Source organism: Ceratotherium simum, chromosome 6 (assembly GCF_057802395.1).
Source record: "Ceratotherium simum simum isolate JZ-2026a chromosome 6, ASM5780239v1, whole genome shotgun sequence".
Lineage (NCBI taxonomy): Eukaryota > Metazoa > Chordata > Mammalia > Perissodactyla > Rhinocerotidae > Ceratotherium > Ceratotherium simum.
In genome coordinates this window covers 32,033,930-32,061,919 of record NC_141905.1, presented here as the reverse complement: position 1 = coordinate 32,061,919, position 27,990 = coordinate 32,033,930, and the positions used below count along the sequence as shown (strand labels likewise).

Genomic DNA, 27,990 nt, shown 5'->3' with positions numbered 1-27,990 from the left:
ATGACACGTTCCTTCAAGTCACAAATATACTTAGTATTTTAAGTATAATCAGAGACTGAGAGATGTGGAAAATCGAATAGCGTATTTTGAATTTAATACGTTGCAATCTCACATGACACAGCATCCAACTAACGCAAATAAAACTAAACTTTTGCTGGGGTAGGGAGGACATTTTGCTATGCAGTCGTGACATATCAGCTACTAGGATGATGTACACAAACTGCTCACATTAAAGTATAAGTACTTACACACTTGTCATACAAGGGGTTTACCTAAGAACTTGCAGAACAAAGTACCTTGGCAACGTTCCTAAAGGGCAAATCAAGTTATGTTCTCTAATGCTACTCTATCAGAAAACAGAAGTTAATAATCCAGGAAACTTTTGGGAAATGCTCTTCAGCGTTCAGGTCCGCAAGCCACACTAGTGCCCACAGCACACGCACTCGCTTCTGCGTCAGTCCTCCCCACACTGTTCACCCCGCTGCCCACGTGCCTCTGAACACGCGCTTCGAACAGGGCCTGAGGGGGTCATGTAACACAGCTCGCAGGCCCCTCCTCTCATCTGTGACATCTCCAGAGGTGCCCGATTCTTGTCTTTTCTTTAGAGAAAGCTGGCCCCAATCCCCAATGAAAGAGAGAGAGAACAAGAACCTATCTCTTCTGGTTTCCATTTCTAAGCTTTTCCTTCCTTTTCAGAGCACTCTTAGGGCACTACTTTTTCTTTATTGATCGGGCGTTTTTCTGGGCAGCTCCTTTGCGCGGTCTGGGTCTTTCCAGACAGTAGGCGCTGGCGATGCGCGTCACTGTCCACCGCCGTGTTCCCGGGGCTGCTGCAGTCAGCCTCTTGTAGGGCCTGTGGCCACCATGTCCTTCCCCCGGTGTGCCCTGTTGTGGGCTCGGCTCCCGGCGGGGCGCCAGGCTCGCCACCGGGCAGCCGTCTGCTCTGCCCTTCGCGCCCACATTGGGCCCGTTCCCGGGGGTCTGGGGCGCGTTCCTGCCGTTGCCTCCGCCTCCTCTTCTGCCTCAGGAGGCTCCAAAGCCCCGAACACCTCCTTGTTCGTGCCGCTGACTGTGAAACCTCAGGGCCCCAGCGCGGATGGCGACGTCGGGGCCGAGCTAACCCGCCCTCTGGACAAGAGTGAGTGTAGGAGCTAGCGAGGGCAGCGGGGGTGGTGTCTTCAGGGCCCAGGCGCGGCTGCGGGAATATGCACCCCCTTCCCCTGGAGACCCGAGGTCCCCTCGAGCGTTGTCGTCCTGACTGTCAGAGTTCACCTCCCTCGCTGGTTTGTGAGCCTCTCAAAGCTTGGGACTGTGTCAGATTGATCTTTTAATGTGCCACTCCAGAAGTGGCTTTTTCCCTTTCACTGCCCTCCTTTCTTAATGGTTTAAAGCCTCTTGTGATGGAACCGTTTTTGAGTCGTTAGGTGGATGACCGCTTTTTCTAGCATCCTTCTTTATTCCTCCTTTGCTGCCCAGAACAGTTGCTGCCGAGAAGGGGCAAGGGAGTGGGGCAGTGAAAAGCCTGAGGAGGACTTCTTTCAGGATTCTTTGTCACTGAGTGGGCACTTAGGCAAACTGGACACTGTTAGGTTGTATGATGGTTGCCAAGAACAACCAGACTCAAATCCAGATCTACTCCAGAAACTTACAGTCTTGTGGGGAGGAGAGACATATGGATGACTACTGTAACACAAAGTAGAACGTGGTAAGAATGTCTTTGCCAGAAGTGGTACCTACCCTGATCATCCGGGGCTCCGGAGAGAAAGGAGTCGCCTAGCATCAGCAAGTGGCAGTGGGTTTTGTCTCTAAAACTAACTTTGGATAGATTTATTAGGGAGGCATGTAAATGTTTTCACGGAGAATTTCGGATTGTAGGAGTGTACTTCTTTAGTTTCTGGGTGATTAGGGAGGTCAGGGAGTTTCCTCTGACCAAATGAAGCTCTGGGAGGCTGAGGGGATGCTGTAGGCATTAGCCCTCCAGGAACTATCTCCAGGCAGTTAATTTCAACCAGCAACATTGTTGCGTCCTATTGTAATTTCAGAGTATAGAGTACAACATGCTATGGGTCAAATCTTGTTTTTCAGGGCAGAAGTACAATACTTTCACTAAAAACGTGATGGAACTCTGTTATTCTTTAACCAGTTCTTCGAAGCAGATGTTAAGCAAGCTGTTTCACTTTACTTGGAGTTGGGAGCCAGCTTATTTTAGAAATTTTGATAATGTAATTATTTATGTTACTATTTATTATTTATTTTAAAATTGTGATAAAAACACATAAAATTTACCATCTTAACCATTTTTAAGCGTAAAGTTCAGTAGTAAGTATATTTGCATTGTTGTGAAACAGATCTCCAGAACTTTTTCATATTTTGAAACTCTAAACGTGTTAAACAATTTCCCCATTTGTTTTATATTATTTTAAGGCATTCAGTAATTTGTGTGAGATAATTTGCCTTATTTATTAGATTTAAATATAGATAAATCCTAGGGCTGGCCCCGTGGCTTAGTGGTTAAGTGCGCGCGCTCCGCTACTGGCGGCCCGGGTTCAGATCCCGGGCGCGCACCGAGGCACCGCTTCTCCCTCCATGCTGAGGCCGCCTCCCACATCCAGCAACTAGAAGGATGTGCAACTATGACATACAACTATCTACTGGGGCTTTGGGGAAAAAAAGGAGGAGGATTAGCGATAGATGTTAGCTCAGAGCAGGTCTTCCTCAGCAAAAAGAGGAGGATTAGCATGGATGTTAGCTCAGGGCTGAGCTTCCTCACAAAAAAAAAAAAAAAGATAAATCCTTATTTTGTGTAGCTATTGCAATTGACCTGAAAGTGTAAGTGCTTTTGATGCTGCCAGTAAGGAGGTAGAATGAAGACGTGAATTGTCACACCAGGTTTTCTTCTGGTTGAGAATCCTTAGGTACCTCATTGAGTCAGTGTGTGCTGGGTGACTTTTCATTTCCGTTGACTAGGATTGGTCCAGACATTGAACTTGCTAGAATGATTTTTCAGCGTTGCAAGAGGGACTCCAGACAACAGTGAATTACTACAATCCTATGTAGCCACGTGGTTAAGGTATCAAGATTTTCACACAGAGATTGAGACAAGAAGCTGTTACCTCGCAATCTCTTGCCTGCTGTTTGCCCAAAAAGTTGGTTACTTCAAGGCTCTGTCTTATGTCACCTTCCCTTCTTATTCTGTGTTCTCTCCCTAGGGTGCTCATTCTCTTTCCTTTCTCCTCAAGTCAGTATTCCTCCCAGATCTTTGTCTCTAGCCTGGACCGTGCTCATTCTCCCTGGACCTGTATATCTAGCTGCCTACCAGCTATCTCCACTTGGGTTTCCTGTGTGCATCTGACCTTCGCATGTCCAGGACAACTTATCTACCTGAGCCTCAACCTGCTCCTTCTCCAGGTCCTCGGTCAAAAACCTGCTAGTCTTGGTTCTTCCCCTCCCCCTCCCCATACATCTAACAATCAGAAAGTCCAGTTGACAAGTCATATTGCTTCTACCTCATAAATATTTATTGAAGTAATTAACTTCTGTCCTTCTCCACTGCAACCAACCTAACCTAAATTATCAGCTTCTGTCTTTTGACAGGGCTGTTGAAATAGTTCTTACATGTCTCCTTGAACACCTTTGATCTCTTTAATCCATTCTCTACCTGCAGTCAGAATGTTCTTTTTTTAAAATTTTTTTAGTGGGGAAGATTGGCCGTGAGCTAACATTTGCTGCCAATCCTCCCCTTTTTGCTTGGGGAAGATTGTCCCTGAGCTGACATCTGTGCCAGTCTTCCTCTGTTTTGTATGTGGGACCCCTCCACAGCATGGCTTGAAAAGCAGGTGTGTAGGTCCGCACCTGGGATGTGAACCTGCGAATCCTAGGCTGCTGAAGCAGAGCGCACGAACTTAACCACTATGCCACTGGCCTGGCCCCAGTCAGAATGTTCTTTTAAAGAGATCTAATTATGTTGCTCCCCTCCAAAAAATTGTTTAATGTTTTTCCATTGTCCCCAGTTTAAAAGGGTCCTCAATCACTAATATGGACTGTAAGGCCCACCTGATGTGGCCTGGGTACCTCTCCAGCTTCATTGCACACCACTCTTCATGTTCAGCCATATTGATGAAATGTGCACTTTTGCCCTAGGGCCTTTTACACATGCTAGTCCCTCTGCCTAGAATATCCCTGTGGTTCTTTCATTTTCTTTCTTTTTTTTTAATAGCAATGGCTAATATTGAATGTTTGCTAGAGACAGGTACCGTTCTAAGCATATGACTTATTTAATCTTCCTAATAACCCTTATGAGGTAGACACTGTCTTTATTCCCAACAAATACTTGTTGAATGTCTCCTTCCTGCCAAGCACTGGCCTGGTCACAGAGTAGGTGCTCAACATATATACGTTTTTTCTGGTTGATGGTAACACTTTTAGCCATGTGGATGTAGACTGACTGACCACAAGTAGAAAGATGGTGCATATTTGTGATAGTCGTACAGCACTAAAGTGACTAGCCTGATTTACAGTTTACTTACCTTTTCTCCGTTTCCTAATTGGTAAAATGAGAATAATATTTTCTCTGCCTACATGTCTGGACTGAAAATCATCATAACATGTTTGGCAAAGCACTTTGAAAAGTGTAAAGGGATGAACAAATGTAAACTAGTTTTAACAAGTACTAAATCATTTGTACTAAACATTTGCTATTTGAAAAATGGAATTAAAAGTTGTTGGGTTGTTATCCTGCTCTAGAATCTGTGATGTGTGGAAACTGGGAAAACTATTCCCCTAAAGCCCAAATCTGTATAATATAGTTTGATGTGAGGATTTAACAAGATAATGTATGAATTGTTAGCTTATTGTGTAAATAAGGGATTTGTTTTTCTAAGCCTCTCTTTCTTTAGGCTGTTAATAGCTGGTGTAAAATTCCTTAGATATATTTCTACTTATAATCAGCTGGCTCTGCCAGAGCAGTGTTTTTAAGTATTTTGGGCACTGTTATGAATTTTTAAGTGTTGGGAAGTTCTAGCAATGAGGTACAGCTACCTTTGACAGCAGAGTGGCCCTCCACTTTCTGGAAAAGTTGACTAAGCTGGAAGCTTTGGGTGGTGTCAAGTGGAGCAGTGAAGGAGGAAGGTACCACCCAGGCCTTGAGATCAGCCTAGTGAGCCCGGGCTGCCCACAGGTAACAGATGTACCTCTAGAGCATGATCTCCTTTGATTTTTTTTTTGATGAGAAAGATTCACTCTGAGCTAACATCCGTTGCCAGTCTTCCTCTTTTTTTTTTTTTTTTGCTTGAGGAAGATTAACCCTGAGCTAACATTTTTGCCAGTCATCCTCTATTTTGTATGTGGGATGCCTCCACAGCATGGCTGATGAGTGGAGTAGGTCCGTGCCTGGGATCTGAACCCTGGCCGCCGAAGCAGAGCACACAGAACTTTAACCACTTGGCCGCAGGGCTGACCCCTCTCCTTTGATTTTTGATTCATCACTGGCATATTTACAGGAGGTGGCAGCAACAGATAATATTGATGGTGGATTTTATTAGTGGTTGTGACTCCTAGGGAAGGTATCAGATTAATTGAGGCAGATTGTGGTGGTTTCCTCATAGATTCTAGTAGTGGTAGATGGGTAGGTGCAGATTGGAACTTGGATTTGTGGCAAGAGGGTTGAAGCCACTCACCTCCCTATGAGTAGGGTGAACTGGAGTCAGAGTTTGGGGAAGCTTGCTTGTTAAAACACCTGGACTGGTATGTTCTGGCATACCACTTACAAAGTACAGAATTGGACTGTAATGCTAAGAGGGTCAAGATTATGGAGACAGTCCCTGTATAGGCTGTTAGGCAACACTTTTCTGATCAGAGCACATCTAGCTTCCTAGATGAGAATCATGCTGTTGGTTGCAAGAGGAACCTTATGAAAGAGCAGAGGCTTAACAAAGTCGTCGTAATTTGTTGTAGGTGTATCAGGTAGACACGTCTGGGGGTGTAGGGACTAGCCGAGACTCCTCAGTCTTAATGCTGCCATCAACACCCATCACCCATCATTTCTGAGATGCAGAAAGGTCAGAGGCATTTGGCGTAATGCAGCTGTCTGCTGCAATAGTGGCAGTTTTAGCAAATTTAGTACCACTTTGTATAATTCCCTTTGTGATGCCATGAAAGATTCAGCATGAGTTCTACCACTACTAGTACAATATCTGCTACATCTTCATATTCAATGACAAGGGTAGTAATACTAGTTATAATATTAATGGGGTAGGAACAAAATGCCACGACTAAGTGGTTTTTGATACAATCTCTTCAGGATTGATTCTGCCTTTCCTTTTTGGATCCTAGAGATTTTCTAACCTATTCTGATCACTTCTCTCCACCTGTGTTTCCACTGTGCCTTTGGCCTTTCCAATTCTATTATGAAGAAGTTGAGTTGCATACCTTCCCATCTGCTTCTCCAACCCTCAAGTGAGCACGTAGCTTTGGTGTATTCAGATGGGCTTCTAGTTAATTACTTTTTTTTTTTTTTTAAGATTTTATTTATTTATTTGCCCCCCCAAAGCCCCAGTAGATAGTTGTATGTCATAGCTGCACATCCTTCCAGTTGCTGTATGTGGGATGCGGCCGCAGCATGACCAGAGAAGAGGTGCGTGCAGGGGATCCGAACCCGGGCTGCGAGCAGCGGAGCACGTGCACTTAACCCCTAAGCCATGGGGCCGGCCCTAGTTAATTACTGATGAGTACAGTGAAACAAGTGAATTAAAACATTTTAATAAAATGGGTAAATCACTTGGGTTTAAGTAGTCCCAAGCCTCTGATAATAGCTACTTTGTTCTTCATCCGGATGTAAATGGAGTGAGTAAAGTGGATCATTATTTTCATGTAAAGACTCATGTGAAGACATTTACATTTTAGAAGAGAACCTACTCTTATGGACTGTCTGGAACATTTTGTTTTCTCAAAAGAATAGGTAATTGTTTAAAACACAATGCAACTGGCTTAGAGTTTACAGTTGGCCTCTCAATTTTAGCAAATGTAGTTGAATCCCAACATAGGGATATTAAATGGCAGGCTCCCATTGCGGGGAGCTGGAAGAAAGCTATTACCTGGTTAAACGTTGTTGTGACTGAGTCATTTCTACTATCGCTGAAATCCAGAGAGTGTCTCCTTTAATCACTGTTAATTTTAATGAGAACTAATTATGACCAAAAATCAGGTCATTCTGTTAGGAACAATGAAACAGTTAAAGCTTAATTTTTATGAAAAACAAAACTGTATTTCCATATACTTCTGTAGATAACAATTTCTTTCAGTGCTATTTCCATTGTGTTAATGTGTTTGCAGTTATCTTTAAAAAATTGATAGTGGATTTTAGAAAGTTCTTTTAGATAAAATAAAGTATTGATACAAAGAAACCTCTTGTTTTGTGTGGGTAATATTCCTTTTTTAAAACAGCTTTAAAATACAATTTACATACCATAAAGTTCATCCATTTAAAGGGTATGATTGATATATTTGCAGGGTTGTACAACTATCACCATAATCTAATTTTAGAACATTTTCATTACCCCAAAAAGAAATTCCATACCCAATAGCAGTCACTCCCTATTCCCCTATCTCCCACTCCCCTCTGTCCAGCATGTGGCAACCACTAATCCATATTCTGTTTGTGTTTGGACATATCATGTAAATAGTATCATCTGATATGTGGTCTTTCCTGACTAGTTTCTTTCACTTAGCATGAGAAACCTCGTGTTCGTGACGCATTTTATCATGATTCTTGTATAACACTGGAGTGTTAGTTACAGAAAATGGGTTAATTGTAAATAAATGTGATGTCATCAGTTTGTATTGAGTTTATACATCAGCAGAATTTCCCCAAGCAATTGTGTATGCTTTTTTCAGATCTTTTATCTGTCACCGATTTTCCCACTATTGGTGCAAAGAAACTGTTGCCTCCACTGGGTACAAAGTAACAGAAACCCAGACTTATGAGGATAGCTGCCTGTAATAGGAGATATATATGTATGTATCTCACAATTAGTTGTGGGCAACTCTAGCAGCTAAACTAGCGATTTTGAAATTCCCTCATTCTGCAAAACAAATTCTTGTTGGTGGGATGTTTTGTTCAGGCTTAATTTCTTCAGTGAGCGTTGTGTGTGTTGTGGTTGCATGAAAATGTGGTTGGTACTTTTGTAGGAGATAAAAAAACAGGCCACTTGGCCTTTCTGTTTCACGGGCAAAGACTGTATCCTCAATTTTGGCCTGCCTTCCCAGAAATGCAGAGTGTGTAGCTGGATCAGTAAAACATTTTATCTCTACAGAATAATGCAGTAGTATTTTAACATGCACAAAGTTAATACAATCTCAGCTTGATTAATACCTTTAAAGTTATTGGTGCAAAGTGGCATGTTACTTCACCAGGCATCTAATTCAGCCTCTCCTACCACACCGTAGTTTCTCTGCCATCACCCTTGAAATACAGTCATCTAAGCCTTGCTTGAGTACTTTCAGTGACAAAGGGCTGGCGTTTTTGTGAGGCAACCCGTTTTTGCTGTTCTAATTGTTAGGAAGGTCTTGTGTAAATTCCACTGGAATTTGCCTCCCTCATTTCCCACTAACTTTAGTTATGTCATCTAGAACAAGATAGGTGTAATCTGTTCTCCCTAAAATCATCTTCTTCAAGCTAAAGATCATCCCTGCCTCCTTTAGTCATTTGTGTGAAAGCATGATGATCTGCCTTTGCAGTATTGGTTGTCTTTCTAGATACCTTTTAGCTGCTGCTATTAGATGTGCAGAATGGCTGTAAGTAAATGAAACAGAACATGGTTATCTAAAAGTGGCCTGATGGAGGCTAGGGATGCTGTCTAATCCTGTAGCGACCTGCTTATTCTTCTGCAGTATAACAGGAATATTGCATTGTTTGACTATAATTTTTCTAGACACTCCATGCCCTTAAACCATCAAGAGCTTGTGATCAGGGCCGGCCCCGTGGCTTAGCGGTTAAGTGCGCGCGCTCCGCTGCTGGCGGCCTGGGTTCAGATCCCGGGCGCGCACTGAGGCACTGCTTCTCCGGCCATGCTGAGGCCGCGTCCCACACACAGCAACTAGAAGGATGTGCAGCTATGACATACAACAATCTACTGGGGCTTTGGGGGGAAAAAATAAATAAATAAAATCTTTAAAAAGAAAAAAAAAAAGAGCTTGTGATCAACTAAAACCTTCAGGTTCTTGCAACACTCAGTAGGCTGCTGCCTTGAGTGTTATGACTTCAAGTTTCTTTTGCTTTTTAGGCGTTTCTCTATCTGGAAAACAAATGGTAAACAAATGTTAAATTTTGATATTTTTCTTCCAGATGAAGTAAAGAAGATCTTAGATAAGTTTTACAAGAGGAAAGAAATTCAGAAGCTGGGTGCTGATTATGGACTTGATGGTAAGGCTTTCATTAGAGATATTTTATTACTTCTTAGATCACAGCTTTATCAGTATTGTGTGGGACCTTGTGTGGCCTGGACATAAGTACATTGTAATCTGGAGGACATTCCTGACCTTTGCTTCTGTCTGGGCAGGAGACTGGCAAGATGCCCCTGGTGAACCAGACACATGGCAAAGGAGCTGTGCATTCAGCTTTCCTTCACGTTGTGCTAGGATTTCAGTTTTAGCCCAGATCATAATAAACTAGCTGTACTACTACCAAAAAAAATACATTTTGTTGGGTTAGGTGTGATGTGTGTATGTACTTTTTTAAATGAGAAATGAAATGAAAAATAAGCCCTACCTATTTTGGTTTTATGTTTCCCACAGCTCGTCTCTTCCATCAAGCTTTCATAAGCTTTAGAAATTATATCTTGCAATCTCATTCCCTGGATGTGGACATTCACATTATTTTGAATGATATTTGCTTCAGTGCAGGCAAGTGTTAAGAGACTTTTTAAAATCCTGTTGAACATAACTTTCTATTTCTGTTCATATGCCATGTTTATTTCTCTAGTTAGGGCTTATTTCTTTGAGAATAGGCCCTATTAACATCCTCTGTAGAATATTCAGTGTTGTTATAGGAGGCCTTCTAGGTCCTTTTGCTTTTATAGTAGGTCCCTGAGCTAGTTATTAAATCACCCATGTGTCTTAGACTGGAGGAGGGCTGGGGCCCTCATCTGTCACATCTCCTCTCCACTATGTGTTAGTATAGGCCACCATAAAATGAACTCTTGTGCAAGATAGAATTAATACATAGCAAATTCCATCTGTTTCTGCCACTGGGTTTTTCCTCGTATCAGGACAAAGCTCTTGCTATAAAAGAAAAAAATGTAAGAGCATCATTGTTTTGTTCCCATAGGCAGTTTGACTTTGATTATATTTTTAAAATGTGTTTGACTATTAGACCTTTACCTTGTGCCAGGCATTGAGGTAGAACCTGGATACAAAGCAAAATGGGACACAGCCCCACCTTCCTCAGAGCCACTAAGGTGTAGAGACTTCTTGCTGAGGAATCAGTTCACTTGCATGTTTTGTCTCTCAGTGGTCTCTGTAGTTTAAAAAATGTTTGCACCTGCATTTCTCTTCAGTAACCACAGGCCTTCTCTCTAATGTATATTTCCAGGTTCTTTATTTTTAATTTAACTTTGCACCAATACTGATCATTACCTGTTTGCAGTGGAGGAATAGAACATGGTGGTTGGCAGCCAGTTTTCTGTTTTCCTAGAAAATATAAATGAAATTAGGAGGAGAATGTAAGACAAAGCAGGATCTCAGAAAAGGATAGAGTTCCTTGCTCCAGGGTTTTTCTTTTTATCCTGGCAATGTCCCCCTAACTTAGCTCACTAAGAATAAAGATTTCACTAAGTTCAGTTATGGGTAACATGTAGATTGCATATGTTAATGCACTGTTTTATTTTCCAGCTCATGTGGATGATTTATTTCCATTTTTCTTGAGACATGCAAAACAGATATTTCCTGTGTTGGAATGTAAGGATGATCTACGTAAAATCAGTGACTTAAGAATACCACCAAACTGGTTAGTTTCTTCATTTGTGGATTTGAAATTTTCAGTTTCTAGTTGGGAGATTAGTGATCATTATATTTTTTTATTCTGTGCTGGGTGATAAATCATAAGGAGTCTAGATTGTGTTATTTTCCCTAAAAAACTGGCAGTTAATTTTGGCAGGTATTTACCTGGTGTCTCCCCTTGATCCTGATCAGACTTGGTTTTAGGTTTTATTAGGACAGATCTAGAGTAGCCCTTACTTTAGAGTATTGTCCTTACGGTTCAGGTGTGGCCTTTCTGGTGTCTCAGCTGAATGCCCCGGGTATTAAAGAGCCCCCTCCACCACCACTGTGGCTGGAACTTCAGCATCTCCTAGCACGTTGCCACCTCTTTGAGACCATACCTTCAAACCCTTAGCAAGCTGTTCTCTGCTAGGCCCTGCACTTGTTCAGCCCAGCCCTTGGCCAAGGACCCATGGGGAACCCCCACACAGACTTCCAAGCTCCCTCTCCACTGCCCCCTTTCTTCCCTTCCACACTCTGCCCGTCAAATTCCATCTGCTTCAGCTACTCTGCTGCTCAGCTCAGTGAGACTATTATATTTTGCTTGCATTCCACCTCCCTGTGTCCTGCTGGGATACAGGAGGGCTCATCTCAAGTGTTCCCTTCTTTCGGGGCTTGTAGTCCTGCACTGCCTGTTGTCCATGTCCCCAAGTAGCTACTGCTTATATTTCTTGTTTGTGATGGGAGGGAAAGTCCAGTACCACTCATCCTGGCCAGAAGCAGAAGACTCGGTCCTTGTATTGTGTACATTGAAGTTCAGAAGCTTGAGAATATTTGCTTATAGGGTCATGTGTTTCAAGCTGTCAAAATGATGTGAACCTATCAGTGGAGCTGATAGCAGTTTAAACATATTTTAAGTAACTCCTGAGGAAAAGAGATGTGTACGATGGTAAACATATCTAGGAGATTAATTTGCATTTTTCTGTCCTCTAGTTAGTAAATGCCATTCTTGGAAAGCAGTCATTGTCATTTAATTTACTTTTTCAAAGATGCTATCTTGTGAATGTTAAGAGGATGTTTCATTGGAATTTTTTTGAATTGATACCTTTGCCAGGATGGATTTTGAGGTTAATGGGATTAAGCTATTTACCTACTCATGTTTTAGGTATCCAGAAGCCAGAGCCATACAACGGAAGATAATATTCCATTCAGGCCCCACAAACAGTGGAAAGACTTATCATGCAATCCAGAAATACTTGTCAGCAAAATCTGGAGTGTATTGTGGCCCTTTAAAATTACTGGCTCATGAGATCTTCGAAAAGAGTAATGCTGCTGTCAGTATATTATGAAATATTTGCTCTTTTTCTTGTTAATTTTGGGGGGGGATAGAGTGAAGGTTGGGGGGAAGAGCATATATAGTATTATTAACAAAAATTGCTGTATTTCATTGCACCTAAGCAGCTGTCAATTGTAAGATGTACCATTATTTTGTGTACAACTGAGAAAGAAAAAGATGCTGCCAACTGAATTCTGACATGCCATCAATTGTTAAGATGTATCCTGATTTCAGAGATACTAAAATGTGAAAAAATATGTGTATTAGAATGAATGAAATACAATATTACAGAATATTTCACATATACAGAGAAGTGCAGAGAATAACATACAGATAACCTGAGCCCACTATCCAACTCTCATCGGATTCTAACATTTTGCCATAACTTGTTTTATTTACTTTTTTAGGAAATAAAATATTAATATAGTTGAAATTCCCTCTGAACCCATCCTTTGCCTCCTCCAAATTAACCACTACTCTGTTAATTTACCTTTTTTTAGATTAGACCTCTGATGCTATCTACTAGAACTAATGATAAAAGACTGAAGCCACCTTTTCAAACCTGGAAAGGACTGCATGTTTTGTGGTCTAAGGCATTATTTCCCTAAATGGGCCACATTTTGGTTCATTGTTTTATTATGACTTTATAATGTGAGATTACCAGTTTTGGTAGGTAATTTGCATTCTCTATTTTTTGTTCTGAATAATTTGTGTAATTTGCTACATAATAACTTCTTATCCATAAATACTTTCAGAACAAAGACTTTTGTTTTACATAACCAGAGGATATTTATCTAAAGCAGGACATTTAATATTGATAGAATACTATTATTTAATCCACAGTCCATATTCTATTTATTTATTTATTTATTTATTTATTTATTTATTTAATGAGGAAGACCAGCCTTGAGCTAACATCCGATGCCAGTCTTCCTCTTTTTTTGCTGAGGAAGACTGGCCCTGGGCTAACATCCGTGCCCATCTTCCTCTACTTTATATGGGACGCCACCACAGCATGGCTTGACACGCAGTGTGTTGGTGCGCACCTCGGATCTGAACCTGCTAACCCCGGGCCGCTGAAGCAGAGCCCGCGCACCTAACTGCTGCGCTGCCGGGCTGGCCCCCGTATTCAAATTTTGCCAGTTGTCCAGTAGTAACACCACTCCCCTCCTCCACCAATATTCTGTCCAGGGTCTCACACTGTGTTTGCTTGTCATATCTCTAGTTTCCATTAATCTGAGACAGTTCCTCAGTCTTCTTCGTCATAATCTTTACATTTTGGAAGACTACAGATCAGTTGTTTTGTAAGTTGTCACTCAGTTTGCATATGTCTGATGTTTCCTCATGATTAGTTTCAGGCCACCAGGGAGATGAGCTGTCCCAGTTTGCCTGGACTTTCCCAGATTTAACACCAAAAGTCCTTCCTCCTGGGGAACCCCTCAGTCCTGGGCAAACTGGGGTGGTTGATCGCTCTCGTGTGCCATAGCGTTGATGTTGGTCCTTCGCAAGGAATTAACTTAGGAGGCCTTTACATTCTTAAATTTTATTTATAATATTCTTGAATGTAGAAACAATTCATGTTCATTTTATTTTAATAAACTAAAATAGTACAGAAATGTACAGAGTTAAAAAGTGAAACTGCTATAATTTCTCATGCTTTTGTTACCTGAGAATTGAGCTGATTTGAGATGTTTCCAAGTTTACCTAGGTTATATAAGAGAGTGGCTTTTATTTTTTATTAAAAATTTTTTTAAAAAGAATTGATTGTATTTTGTTTTAGCTGTTAGACAAATAAATTTGATGGTAATGGAGAGAATACTGTATTAAACATCAAAAACTTCTTTTTGCTATTGTTTTCAAGGTGGAAATAATTCCAGGTTTCTTTTTGTCATCCTAGGGTGTGCCTTGTGACTTGGTAACAGGTGAAGAGCGTGTGACAGTAGAGCCAGATGGGAAACAGGCTGCCCATGTTGCTTGTACTGTTGAGATGTGCAGTGTTGCAACTCCTTGTATGTATACACCATTTTGAAAACTTTATGATTTAGTATTTTTTTATTTCAAAATACATATGAACATATGAAATGTGTTTTTTATTGTGAAAAAAATTTTAAAATTGAGACAAAGAAGAGAACAGTAGAACAAATACCCAGTACCTACCACCACTAGTAAATCCCAAACTCTGTCATGTTTGCTTTTGAATGTTCTTTCCTTTTTTCTCTTAAAAGAACTAAAATGTTAACAAGTACGAAGTTTCCTTTGTATCACTCCACAGTTCAGTTCCTCTCCCCTCTTTTGATCCAACTGCTATCAAGTATTTGGTGTATATCTTTCTTGTTTTATATCGCTGATATATATTACCTATCAATACTGTACACTGTGTGTTTTAAAACATTTATGTGATTATTGTATTATACTGTTGTACAATTTGCTTTTTATTCTACACATGTTTTTAGATCTGGTCTTGTTTTTTATATATATATCAAGTTTATTCATTTAAACTGTTATATAGTATTCCATCTTAGTCACTAAAATTATTCATTCCCCTATTAAAGGATATTTAGGTTGTTTCAAGTTTTCCCTATTATATACAGTACTTCAATGAACTTCTATTTAAGTAGTTTTGAAAATATTTTAAATGAAAATTTTTTTCTTCTTATACAAGCAGTCATATTTTCATTATAGAAAATATAAAAATTCAAAGAGAAAAAAAAACATATATAATCTCTCAATCCCACTCATCCAGAATGAACAAGTATTAACCCTGTGGTGTACATTTCCAGACTTTTTCTATGTTTGTGTTCATATTGTGTATTCATATACCTATATGTGCATTGTGGGTATGTATCTTAAATAAAATAGGGATTATACGTTATGTACTATTTGGCAGCTTGTTTTGTTCATTTTAATAATCTTAACTTTCTGAGTAAATGGATAGTTTTTAAAAATTAATTTATTATAAAAATAATACATTGTAAAAATTCAAATAGCCCAGAAGTTTATAAATCAAAATTCCCTCTTCTGCCTCCTTTGTTTTTTTGTTTTTGTTTTTTTTTTTTGTGAGGAAGATCAGCCCTGAGTTAACATCCATGCCAATCCTCCTCTTTTTGCTGAGGAAGACTGGCCTTGGGCTAACATCTGTGCCCATCCTCCTTCACTTTATATGGGACGCCGCCATAGCATGGCCTGACAAGCAGTGCGTCGGTGCGCGCCCAGGATCCAAACCCGGGCTGCCAGCAGCGGAGCGCCTGCACTTAACCACTATGCCAGGGGGCCGGCCCTGTCCCCTCTTTCTAATCTTGTTTGTATATACCTGGATGCAATAAGTAATTCTTTTATTTTATTTTATTTATTTATTTATTTTTTTATGAGGAAGATCAGCCCTGAGCTAACATCCATGCTAATCCTCCTCTTTTTGCTGAGGAAGACCGGCTCTGAGCTAACATCTATTGCCAATCTTCCTCCTTTTTTTTTTTTTTCACCCCAAAGCCCCAGTAGATAGTTGCATGTTATAGTTGCGCATCCTTCTAGTTGCTGTATGTGGGATGCAGCCTCAGCATGGCTGGAGAAGCGGTGCGTTGGTGTGCTCCCGGGATCCGAACCGGGCCGCCAGTAGCGGAGTGCGCGCACTGAACCGCTAAGTCACGGGGCCGGCCCAGCGATAAATAATTTTTATACTTATTGTATAAGCATAAAATTAGCTTTCTTTTGTTTCCTAAATGTCATTGCAGCCATATTAAAAAAAATTTTTTTAATGTGTCCTTTTCAACTCCTTGGTATTTTGGGAATAAAATTAAAATATAATTTGTATGACTTAAAAAGAATAAAAAAATATGTTTGGAAACATTCTGGCATTAGAAAATAAAATGAGGCACTAATTTTTGCTATAGTGATGAACTTAAAACCCCCAAGAATGAGCATAGCTGGAGCTCAGGGAATTACACGTCCCACTCCACTTTCTGCTTCTGACACCCATTTGGGTTCCTGTGGTAGAGATGCATCATTTACAGCAGGGCTATCTGCTCATTGTTCCTGGAAGCATAGATACTTACTTTCTTCTTTTGCTACTGTGTAGGTGTGTTCGTTCTTATTAGGTAGATTCTCTAGGCTGCCTGCGAAATTGGCAGAAAATAGGACAAATGCACCTGCTCAATTTGGGAGGCAGTGCAGTAGAGTGGTTAAGAGTGTAGACTTTGGAGCTAAATGGCCTGGGTTTGAATTTCATGTTTTTAGATCTTAACACTTACTAACTGCACATACTGCGTAAGCTTGGGCCAGTGACTTAACTTCTCTGGGCCTCAGTTTATTCTTCTGTAAAATGGAGATAATGATGATACTTACTTGATAGGTTTATTGTGAGGATTAAATGAGTTATAACTCTAAAGCACTTAGAACAAGCCTGCCAGAAAAGAAGCACTTAGTGAGCAATAATGATGATTATAGTGGTGATGAAAGCTTGAATTTTGGCGTTGTAATTTATTTATAATTCTGTTTAAGTAGATCGTATTGTTCATGATAACTTTTTATTTTAAGATGAAGTGGCTGTGATTGATGAAATTCAAATGATTAAAGATCCAGCCAGAGGATGGGCCTGGACCAGAGCACTTCTAGGTAGGTGGTCTTAATGCTATAAAACCTGTGCTTTGTGACATCTACACTGGGATGCATTTATCTGTTTGACATTGCCAAATAGAGCCAGCTAGATCCTCTCTTTTCGACACAAATCAAACAAAGTCAGCTAAGTGTGAGTTTTTATTTTCTAAATATTATTTTAATGATGGGAAGTCCATTTTTCCTATTATAAAATTAGCATACCCATTTAGTTAAAGTTAAAATGTTCAAATCTCACCATATTGAAACAACCACTATTAATATTTTGGTGTCTTTTTCTCACGCATATGGTGTTTTCTGAATATACATAATTATATATCTTGCTTTTTTTCAGTTCTGTTGTTTCATAGACTTTTTTTCACACCACATATTAATGTTGCATATTCTCCATTGAAGAGCTGTATTATAATTTGTTTCATAGGGTTAAACAGTTTCCCTATTATTAATAATGCTGCAGTAAAAATGTTTGTGGCCGGAGCTTGTTATTTATTTATTTTACTATTTCTTTAGGATAGGCTCCTGGGAATGGAGTTCTTGAGGTCCATGAACATGAAGGAATGTTTCTACTGCTTGATAGTAGAGTGAATTTTTGATCAGCCTGTTGTAGGGCAGGTGTTATCAAATTTAGAAACAAATAGCTGAACTCTTCAAAGAGTATGCGTTGAAGCCTGTAATGTAAAACAGATGAAAGTGGATCTGCAGGATTAAGGAGCTTGGAGGTTCTTCTGCTCCAGCCTGTAGTCTCTGAGGCACCTCGGTGATTCCATGGAGCCTAATTTGAAAACCACAAGTGTGGGACTAGTGTTCAGTACTAGCCATCAGAATGCCACGTTTTAGTCCTGACTGGCTTTGCCCTCTAATAGACTCAAAACCTTGGCCAAAGCAATTTAAAAGCCCTGAGATTTATAAAAATGGAGATAATCTTTGCCCACTAGACGGTTGTTGTTTTGAGGTTTGAATCAAAGAAATAATATTTATGAAAACACTTGGTAAAGTTGTAAAGCAATAGGTAAGCAGGCTCAAAGTATTTTTGCTATCTAAAGTGTTGCATATTTAATTTTATACAGGACTCTGTGCTGAAGAAGTCCATTTGTGTGGAGAATCTGCTGCTATTGATCTGGTTACTGAGCTTATGTACACAACTGGGGAGGAAGTGGAGGTACCAGATCATATGCTTTGTTCTCAATGATGCATAGCAAATAGCCCAGAGTACCCCGGCAGTGGCTTCATAGGCCCCAGATAGTGGCAAAATCAGAACTTAAATAAAAAGAAAGCTTCATTTCCTTGTAGTTGACTAGATCATACATCTTTGGTTGAATCTCATGATCTGATGTTCTGACAGAGTGGCCATCACACCCTACGTCTTCCAAAAGTACAGGAGATTCTTCATCTTCTCGTGACAAAAGCTTTTGGAGTTTGAGTAGATCTCTTTACAATTAAATAAATTAGGAATGTTGAAAGTTTGAGGCTCAGCAAAAGGTTGTGGTTTTTAGTCTCAGATGTCAGATATTGGGGCCTTTGATATCCATCTAATTGCTAGAGATAGTTTGTATCTCTTTCTCAAATTCCTAGAGTAGGAGGAAGTAACTGATTTCCTTTTCATCCTGCTTTTCGTTTTCTTCACCAGAATTCTGTAATAAGATGAAGAAATATTTTAAAATTGGCCTGTTACTTCAGTTTTGTGCTGAGCTTTCAGGGAGCGATGGAATGTAGTGGAAGAGATTCTGGGTTCTAGTCTGGGCTTTCCTGTTACTAGCTTTGCGTTCTTAGGCAAATCACAGAAGGCTAGAACTAGAACAATCCTCATCAGACCTATCTTTTATTGGGATCTATTTTACTCTTTCATAAAATGGAAATAACAATTAATAACCCTTCTGAGCTTACTGAGTTGTTATGAAAATCATGTATATATGAAAGTGCTTTGAAAATCTATGAAACAGTATATAACACTTTATTAATTTAGAAATACCAATGAAAACTGATGGTAATATTTATAATTTCATAATAAATATTTTTCTATGTTTTCCCTTGAAAAACACTGGAACTTGTTAGGTTTTTAGCTACTGTTGATTGCTTTGCAAGTTTTTCACTTAATTATTACTCACAAGAAGTTGAGTTAGGTGTGTTATTTTACAACATCATGTCTTTATTGTAGGTTCGAAACTATAAGAGGCTTACCCCCATTACTGTGCTGGATCATGCACTAGAATCTTTAGACAACCTTCGACCTGGGGACTGCATTGTCTGTTTTAGCAAGAATGATATTTATTCTGTGAGCCGACAGATTGAAATTCGGGGATTGGAATCAGCTGTGATATATGGCAGTCTCCCACCTGGTAATTACTGGCTTTCATCATGACAGGATATGAAATCTCTTATTTTTGCCATTTATGTTGAGATACGGATAGAAAACACAGTAAAAGATATTGAATTAAGTTGCTTGATATATTAGTAATTTGTTATAGGTCATATAAAATAAATATTTCTCTAATTCATCTTAGTGGGTATAGAAGTATTTTAATTATTTTTAGCTCTTGTTATTTGCTGCTATTAGACTATTTTAAATGTTGAGCTGATGATTTTCTTACAGATGTGTCATTAAAATATGAAGTTGGTAATATTCTTCAAGTTGTACTCCTGATATCTGTTAATAAGTGTCCTCAGGAGTGATAAGACTAATGTGGTGGGGGATTCTGTTCCTCTATGTGGGCATATTTAAAGGAGTGGAAATAAAGGATAGGTGGCTCTTTTGAGGATATAAAGAAATAAGTTTGAAACAATTAGAGTTATATCCATAAAAATGAGGGTTTCCAAGATATACTTAGTTTGATGTAGTAAAAGATTGAGATCACTGATTTAACATAAACTGTTCTTATTTTAGGGACCAAACTTGCTCAAGCAAAAAAGTTTAATGATCCTGATGATCCGTGCAAAATCCTGGTTGCTACAGATGCAATTGGCATGGGACTTAATTTGTAAGTAATTTGTTTTAATAATCATGGATATTCAGTGGGTTAGATGGCAATTAAAAAATTTCTGATTGGCATTAGAGTGACCAAACACTTTGATTTAGGAGAATGGGTACTATAGTATAGATCTGAGATTTATCTTGCTTACAGCTGTTGAGGGATTAAAAAGAAAATATCTCGTAGCACTAGGACTTTTGAGTGCTGCTCCTTACCACTGCTAAGCTGTTTTATTACTTCACTTTATTTTCAATTTCTCAGTCAGCAAGTGTGTGAGTGCCTATTATGCATGTGAGTCTAGCCATTATCTCTAGGGGTGACAGTATTAAGCCTAAATATTCCTCTCTGGGGAATGAAAGCATCTAAACACCTTTGTGAATCAAAGAACTATTCAAAGCCATTAATGGCGGCCAACTTCTAAAAGTAGTCTGAGAACAGATTATGTAGTTTACTTGTAAAAAAGTTATTTTCTGTAGCCTTACTGAGGTATAATTTACATACTACTACAGTTCACCCATTGTAAATGTACAATTTGATGATTTTTACTAAATTTACACGGTTGTTAAAAAATACTCTTCAAAGGGAAGAAAAAGAATTACCAAGAAACCTCTTTATTTTGTAAATAGTGGACAAGATTACAAGTAGGCCTAAACTAGAATTGGAGTGAGCATTTCTGCAGTAACCCGGATGATGGAGGGTTTTTCACACCACAGTCTGTGAGATCACTTTTATTTCTATTTCAGGAGCATAAGAAGAATTATTTTTTACTCCCTTATAAAGCCCAGTATCAACGAAAAGGGAGAGAAAGAAATAGAACCAATTACCACCTCTCAAGCTTTGCAGATTGCTGGCAGAGCTGGTAGATTCAGTTCAAAATTTAAAGAAGGAGAGGTTACAACAATGAATCGAGAAGACCTCAATTTATTAAAGGAAATTTTGAATAGGCCTGTGGATCCTATAAGGGTAAGGTGTAACATGTTAATTATTTCCTCTCTGTGGAGGACAGTCATTCCTTCCTACCTTCGTTCCAAACTCTTGCCTCAGACACCTGGAAACAGCAATAAGCAAAGAAAATTTTGTGCCATGAAAATCATGTCAAGAAAGCCCTACTGTATTGCTTCGGAGAGGCACAGAGACCCCGTTGTCAGAGAATGGTGTGCAAGTGAAAGATCCAGATTGAACAAGTTTACTAACCTGATTTTCCTTTAGTTCTTCCCGTAGTCTAGCAGTGGGTGGGGATAGGGGCACAGTTCCTTCAGGTGGGCACGCAGCTATGTCAGCAGACTGAAAAATTACCAGAAGTTTGAATGTAGAAGAAACCCTTGAGTGTGGGGCAAAAACAGCACTAAGCAATACAACTTGGAGCCAGTAAGGACAAGGTCAAATTTTGGTTGGTATAGTTAATGAGGCAGAAGTGTACTATTGTAAACAAACTAACTGTTACAGTTTAAAGTGGCCTGGAAAATTCAGTTAACATGGCTCATCTCATTTTTCAGTGAGCCTAAGTAAAAGGAATATAAATGAGATAATGTAAGGAAGAGTTCCTGGAGGAAAGCTGTGGTTGAAATTGTTTCTGTAGCTTTTGTAAAAAGTGCTGTTGGTAATGACACACCCCCATTTCCCTCCTGTGAACCTCATTTCTTGTGCTCTTGCTCCCTCCCACCACTCATATCTCTTTCCTCCTTTCCTCTTTCCCATTCTTTTTCTCTCTTTTTTTGCTTATACTTACTTGTGGGCGTTTCTTAGCACTGCAATATACTGTTAAAGAGGTAACTGACCTCCGGTTCAGACAGTTCTCATATATTTATGTATGTTGTATGTCAATTTTATTGCTCTAGTTAAAGCAGTTGGTTTTTTATTGTTCATTTTTAAATGTTCAGTAGAGAGAAATGAGACCCTGGAAAGCATTTTTGGTACTCTATCAGATCATCATAGATTTTAGAAATAGAACAATATAACTAAAATGTAAGGGAAAAATTGACTAATTACTCAATGGGTATAATTGGTTAGTTTTATTAAATCATCTCATCAGCTTTCCTAAGTGCTAATAAATGGCAAAATGGTGATGCTTTTCTCTATTTTACTCAAATTCTTGTCATTTAATTCAGCAATATCTTAGACTGAAATATAGGACTTTGTCTTGAAAGAACTTAAGAAAACTTGTCCTTTTTTAAAAAAAAGTAAGCTTGCGATTGTTTTTTCTTTTACTAAAGGCAGCTGGTCTTCATCCAACTGCTGAACAGATTGAAATGTTTGCCTACCATCTCCCTGATACAACGCTTTCTAATCTCATTGTAAGTACAAACTCACGTCTCAATCTCTTTTCTGAAAGTGTTGATACATCAGACAATTACTAATTAACCTCGTGGGCATGAATGGATAGTCTGTTTTTGTGAAGTTGCTATTTATGAAGTTTATCTTGAAAGTCAAAACTTTCTCTCAGAATCTGAGACTTTTGTCCTGAGCAATTTTCTGAGTATTTCAGGTTGCGAAGGCTGTGGGGGAAGTCAGTCAGTTTGAGGAGGCAGTGAATTAAGCAGGCCTTTCTAGAAGTCTGTTATGGGTTAAAGAGATAGTCTTTTGTAGACTTAAGTACTTTATTATGCCCAATTAGGCAGTCCAGTAACTTAATATATCTTTTGCCCCCCCAGGATATTTTTGTAGACTTTTCACAAGTTGATGGGCAGTATTTTGTCTGCAATATGGATGATTTTAAATTTTCTGCAGAGTTGATCCAGCATATTCCGTTAAGTCTACGAGTGAGGTATGTTTTCTGCACAGCCCCTATCAACAAGAAGCAGCCTTTTGTCTGCTCTTCATTGTTACAGGTAAGCTTTTCTTTATATTTTGAGTTGTTTCAGATTGATGCATTTTCCCCAAACAATACTTTGTTACTCAAAATAAAACAATTGGAGAGTACCCTTTAATATGAGATACTGCGGAAGAACTTAAGTATAAAGTGGCTTTTTTTCCCTTACAGATAATTTTTTGAGGAAAGGAGGACTCTTGCTTTGTATTTGGGCTTATATGGTAGCCTTTGTGAAGAAGCTAAAACAAAAATAATGAAATACAATTTTTTTGGAGGGAAGGGGGTCTTTTCCTTATTGGTGTTGGGTAATATTTTTTGGTGGGGAGAGGAATTAGGGATTAGCAGTGGAGTAGTATTCCTTCTTCTTAACTCCAAGACACTGCCCAGGGATTGCTGTTTCACGTTGAGTTCGGTGGCAAGGTTCCAGCCCGTTTTCTTTTATCTTATTTGGGTCAGGATACAAATCTCTGACTTCTGAGGAGCACAAGATTCACCCAAACAAGGGGGCCAGGGAAGGGCAGTGGGAGCTGAACTTCCAGCCCGCTCGGTGTGTCGTCTCATCTCTCTGGGCCCTTGCTTACCGTATTGCCTCTACTTGGAGTGCCCTCCTCACCTCACTAATCCCAAAGGTCACCTCCTTGAATCTTTTTCTGACTCTTTGTAGTTTCGCTGCCATCTTCTCTATAGACTTTGGCATTCTGCATACTAGCTCTGTTCTTATCAAATCTGTTTCTAAATTTTATTTCTAAATTATAAATTACATAATTAATACATAAATACTTTCTCTTTACACAAAATTAAAACATTACAGGTAGGTTAAATTGGGCTACCACCCCCAATCTCAGTCCTCTGACATAATGACTATCAGTTTGTGTGTATCCTTGCACACCTTTTCTGTTGCATTTGCCTGCATGCGTGTAAGTGTAGAAATTCTAGTTTTGTTGTGTGGGTGTTTTCTCACAAATGTTATAATGAATTGTTCTGTAACTTGCCTTTTTCATTTTCCATTAATATGTCTTTGAGGTATTCCACGTCCAGGTATTTACCTAGAAAATATGTTTCTTAGAGCTGGCATTTGTGAGAGAGCTAGCTAGCATAAGGTTGAAGTTCATTCAACAAAGACCTGGATGGAACTCGAACCCATGGCCCTGACCCCATTCACACCATCCTTCAAGCAGCTATTCTAATGAAGCAGAAGCATTTACTAAGGAGTAAGGAGTCTGGAGCAGTACAGGTCACCAGTTGCTTATGTGTTCTGTTTACAGATTAGAATGTGAAATCTAGAGATTTTTCCTTTTTTCTTGGTCTCCATTATTACTGAACTATAAAAGAGCTCAATTCCATTGATGGCCTCTGATGCCCCTTAGGACAGGTGTTTCGAAACTGTGCTTTATGGAGCTCCTTTAGGGCTGGCTGCTGGATGGAGGTATCTGAATAAATGGGCCTCTCTCCCTCCCCCTCTCTGGGCAGCTCTGTACTTAGCTCTTTTACATATTGGGCTTCCACTAGTTGTTGGTGGCCAAAAATATTAAAGCCACTGCCTTTATAAGAGAACTTGTGTTTGGCATAGCCTGCTTATTTAGCATAGTCACATTTCCATCCTTCATGGCTATCCTACTTGGCATTTATTAAACTTAACAGAATGCACTGAATTTAATAAAATCGTAATGTTATTTAACCACAATTGTTCTAAAACTGCCCTGCCTCTCTAAAGTATTGACCTTGCTTAGGTTAAACATTTAAAGATAATTTTCCCTAGTCAGGAAATGAACCTTTTGAAATTGGTTTTATTGTTGAAGCTAAAGATTTTAAACTCTTGCTTGAGAGGTCTTATATGGTTGCATTTCCACCTCCTATAGTATATTGTGATATGTAATAATGCCCAGCATTGTCTCGGGGGCGGCGTGGTTTTCAAAGCACATTCTCCAACAGTGTCTTATGGGTCGAGAAGGAGGGTGGGGGTCTATGGTATCGATGAGGAAGCTGAAGCACAGAGTGGTGACTTGGCCAAAACCACACAACTAGTAAAGAGACTTGTTCTCGATTGACTCATGACCAACCTTGCATCAAGGCACTTCAAAGAGTTTCTGTATAATAAAAGAGGACATTAACAAGATACAGAAAATCAAGCTCATATTTGAGGTTATAGGACTATCACATGAAGGGATAGAAACGGGAGTCTTCAGGTACAGTCTGCCCAGAACTTAGAACATTAAATGTTCATCAACTCAGGCCCTGGAAAGTTAGTTCTTGTACAACTTCTGATGCACATATTATTGCTCTGGTTTTGGAAAAAGAAGGAAATCATCCTTTTTTTTTTTTTGAGTACCTCTATAAATTGTTAAATGCTCTTAAAATATAGAAAAGTATAAAGAAGGAGAGAAACCAGCCTGTCTGCCTATTCAAACACAACCAGTTAACGTTTTGTTGTGCTTCCTTTTTTTTTCTAATCACAGATTTAAGTGAATTCTGATTCTTTTACCAAACCCTTTTCTTCTTTTTCTCTCAGTTTGCCAGGCAATATAGCAGGAATGAGCCCCTGACCTTCTCATGGTTGCGCCGATATATTAAATGGCCATTACTTCCACCTAAGAATATTAAAGACCTCATGGATCTTGAAGCTATCCATGATGTCTTGGATCTTTACCTGTGGCTGAGGTACCAACTTTTTCCTTTATGTGCTCTCATTTTTCTAAGTAATATGGCAAATCAAAGGTTTTATGAATGATCTTTTACTCTTTCAGATTAGGCACATGTTTGCAGGGTGCTCTATATTATGTTTATTGTCCATTAAGACAGTTGAGCCTGGTTTATACCCATTCCAAAAATGATGTAAGGAGTTAATATGATTCTAGTTAAGATAGGTAGGTGAGAAGGGCCACTAGATGCTTGCTACATGAATGGTGGTCCCTGGACCAAAAGCGTTGGTATCACCTGAGGGCTTGTTAGAGCTAGAGAATATCAGGGCCACCCCAGACTTAATCAAATTCTGCATTTTAACAAGATCCCCAGGGCCGGCCCCGTGGCTTAGTGGTTAAGTGCGTGCGCTCCGCTGCTGGCGGCCTGGGTTCGATCCCTGGCGTGCACCAACACACCGCTTCTCCAGCCAAGCTGAGGCCGTGTCCCATATACGGCAACTAGAAGGATGTGCAGCTATGACATACAACTATCTACTGGGGCTTTGGGGGAAAAAATAAATAAATAAAATTTAAAAAAAAATTGTTTACATTTTTAAAAAAAATAAAAAATAAAAATAAAAATAAAAGATCCCCAGGTGATTCATTTGTACATTAACATTTTTTTTTTTTTTTATGAGGAAGATCAGCCCTGACCTAACATCCATGCCAATCCTCCTCTTTTTTGCTGAGGAAGACCGGCCTTGTGCTAACATCTATTGCCAATCCTCCTCTTTCTCCCCAAAGCCCCAGTAGATAGTTGTATGTCATAGTTGCACATCCTTCTAGTTGCTGTATGTGGGACGCTGCCTCAGCGTGGCCAGACAAGCGGTGCGTTGGTGCACGCCTGGGATCCGAACCCGGGCCGCCAGTAGCGGAGCACACGCACTTAACCACCAAGCCACGGGGCCAGCCCCCTGTACATTAACATTTGAGAGAGACTGCTCTAGATGGGTGATTCTCAAAGGAGAGGCGTGTCCCACTGGGGAGCATATCGGAGTCACTTGAGGTACGAGTGATGACCCACCCTCATAAAGACGTATTTCTTGGGTGTCTTGGGGCAGAAATAAAGGTTGAGCAAAGGCACTGGACAGAGTTTACAAAAACAGAACATTTGGAATTAATCAGTGTTAACATGTAGTTATATCATTGAGATTAGGTCAGCAACTGTGATAAGAGCTGTTGCTATAATGTAATATGTCTTTTTCCCAGCTACCGATTTATGGATATGTTTCCAGATGCCAGCTTTGTTCGAGACCTCCAGAAAGAACTAGATGGCATTATCCAAGATGGTGTGCACAACATCACCAAACTGATTAAAATTTCAGAAGCACATAAGCTATTGAATTTGGAGAGCTTGTTAGCAGAGAGCCAGTCCCGTTTGTCAGGAACGTTAAAGAGCCAAGGTAGAAGAACGCGCAGCACCAAAACTTCAGGGAGTAAAGCTGCTGAGCCACCCTGCCCCAGTGCAGGAGAGAAGTCCCTTGCTTCCAGATTGGTTCAGCAAGGACTCCTCACTGCAGACATGCTGAAACAGCTAGAAAAAGAGTGGTTGACACAACGAACTGAGCATGGCAAAGAAATAACGGAATCTGGAACTTACTCGAAAGGGACAAGAAGAAGAAAGAAGGAACCTGATTCAGATTAGTTTTATTTTATTTATATTTTTGCAAATAAAAATCTATTTTAAAATCCTTTTTTCCTCATATGCATTTACTGCCTGTTACGATATTGTGGCATACTGGGTTTCTTTCACCCCCGCTGAAAAATTAACTCTTGAAGATGACTAAACTGCTGTTTCTTTCAACATTTTGAAAATACAGAATGTCTTAGAGATTTTATTTAAAGTTTTATATAATGGCCATTTGTAGTGTAGCACTAAGACAGGGCACTATAAGGAACTCTGCATGGGAATAAATCCAATTTGGTGAATTGTTTTGACCAGTTTCCTGCACCATTGCTGAGGATGTCATGGATGGTATTCTTGACACATCTTGTTGTCTATTGTACCCACATACCAGAGGCTATGCTAGGTGCTGGAAATATGCAGTAAGCAAGACAGATAATGTTCCTGCCCTCATGGAGATTATATTTTGATATGGAGACAGACAGGGATAAGTTAACAAATAATGTCAGCTCTGTGAGGGCAGAGATTGTTGTCTGTCTAGTTCACTGCTATATCTACAGTGCTTGGAATATAGTAGAAGCACGATCAGTCTTTGTGAAATGAATGGATGTAATGTCAGAGATAAATGCTAGAAAGAAGCAGAATAAGGGAAGAGAGTGACAAGTGGTGGTGGTGGGCTGTTTTAGATGGAGTAGATGGTCTTCCCATGTCCAAAGGCCAGTCTGATGCATAGTGGCCTCTACTTGTCCCACAAAGTGTTCAGCCCTGGTTTAGAGACACAGCTAAAGGGAACTTAAAGGCATAGGCTTTGGAGTTGGACAGACCTGGGTTCAGCTTCTCTCATCACTGCCAGCTCAGTGCCCTTACCCTCTCTGGGACTTGGTCTCCGCATCTGAAGAAGATGGACAGTAATGCCTACTTAGAGTTGTTGGGGAGGTTAAATGTGATGAGACGCCGTTTAGCACAGGGCCTGGTATGCAGGAAGTGTTTTATGAATG

The 27,990-nt window shown here is 39.7% G+C and overlaps 1 protein-coding gene across 3 annotated transcripts; it reads left to right on the top strand.

Annotated features, from left to right (window-relative positions):
• The first annotated feature begins 823 nt into the window (after positions 1–823).
• Positions 824–27,060, top strand: SUPV3L1 (Suv3 like RNA helicase). Of its 3 annotated transcripts, XM_004427041.3 has the most exons (15): positions 824–1,138; positions 9,341–9,418; positions 9,790–9,897; positions 10,885–10,999; positions 12,137–12,305; positions 14,205–14,316; positions 16,838–16,915; positions 17,983–18,074; positions 19,071–19,251; positions 19,797–19,890; positions 20,625–20,844; positions 22,095–22,175; positions 22,533–22,709; positions 25,200–25,348; positions 26,578–27,060. In XM_004427041.3, exons 1-15 carry the CDS (start codon positions 865–867, stop codon positions 27,011–27,013), a joined length of 2,364 nt encoding a protein of 787 aa, XP_004427098.2. In that variant the 5' UTR covers positions 824–864; the 3' UTR covers positions 27,014–27,060. The 3 variants fall into 3 exon arrangements, with proteins under 3 accessions (XP_004427098.2, XP_087288227.1, XP_087288228.1); XM_087432101.1 differs by lacking the exons at positions 824–1,138; positions 9,341–9,418; positions 9,790–9,897; positions 12,137–12,305 and having other exon boundaries at positions 10,888–10,999; XM_087432102.1 differs by lacking the exons at positions 824–1,138; positions 9,341–9,418; positions 9,790–9,897; positions 10,885–10,999; positions 12,137–12,305 and adding an exon at positions 12,724–12,976.
• Positions 27,061–27,990: the final 930 nt, after the last annotated feature.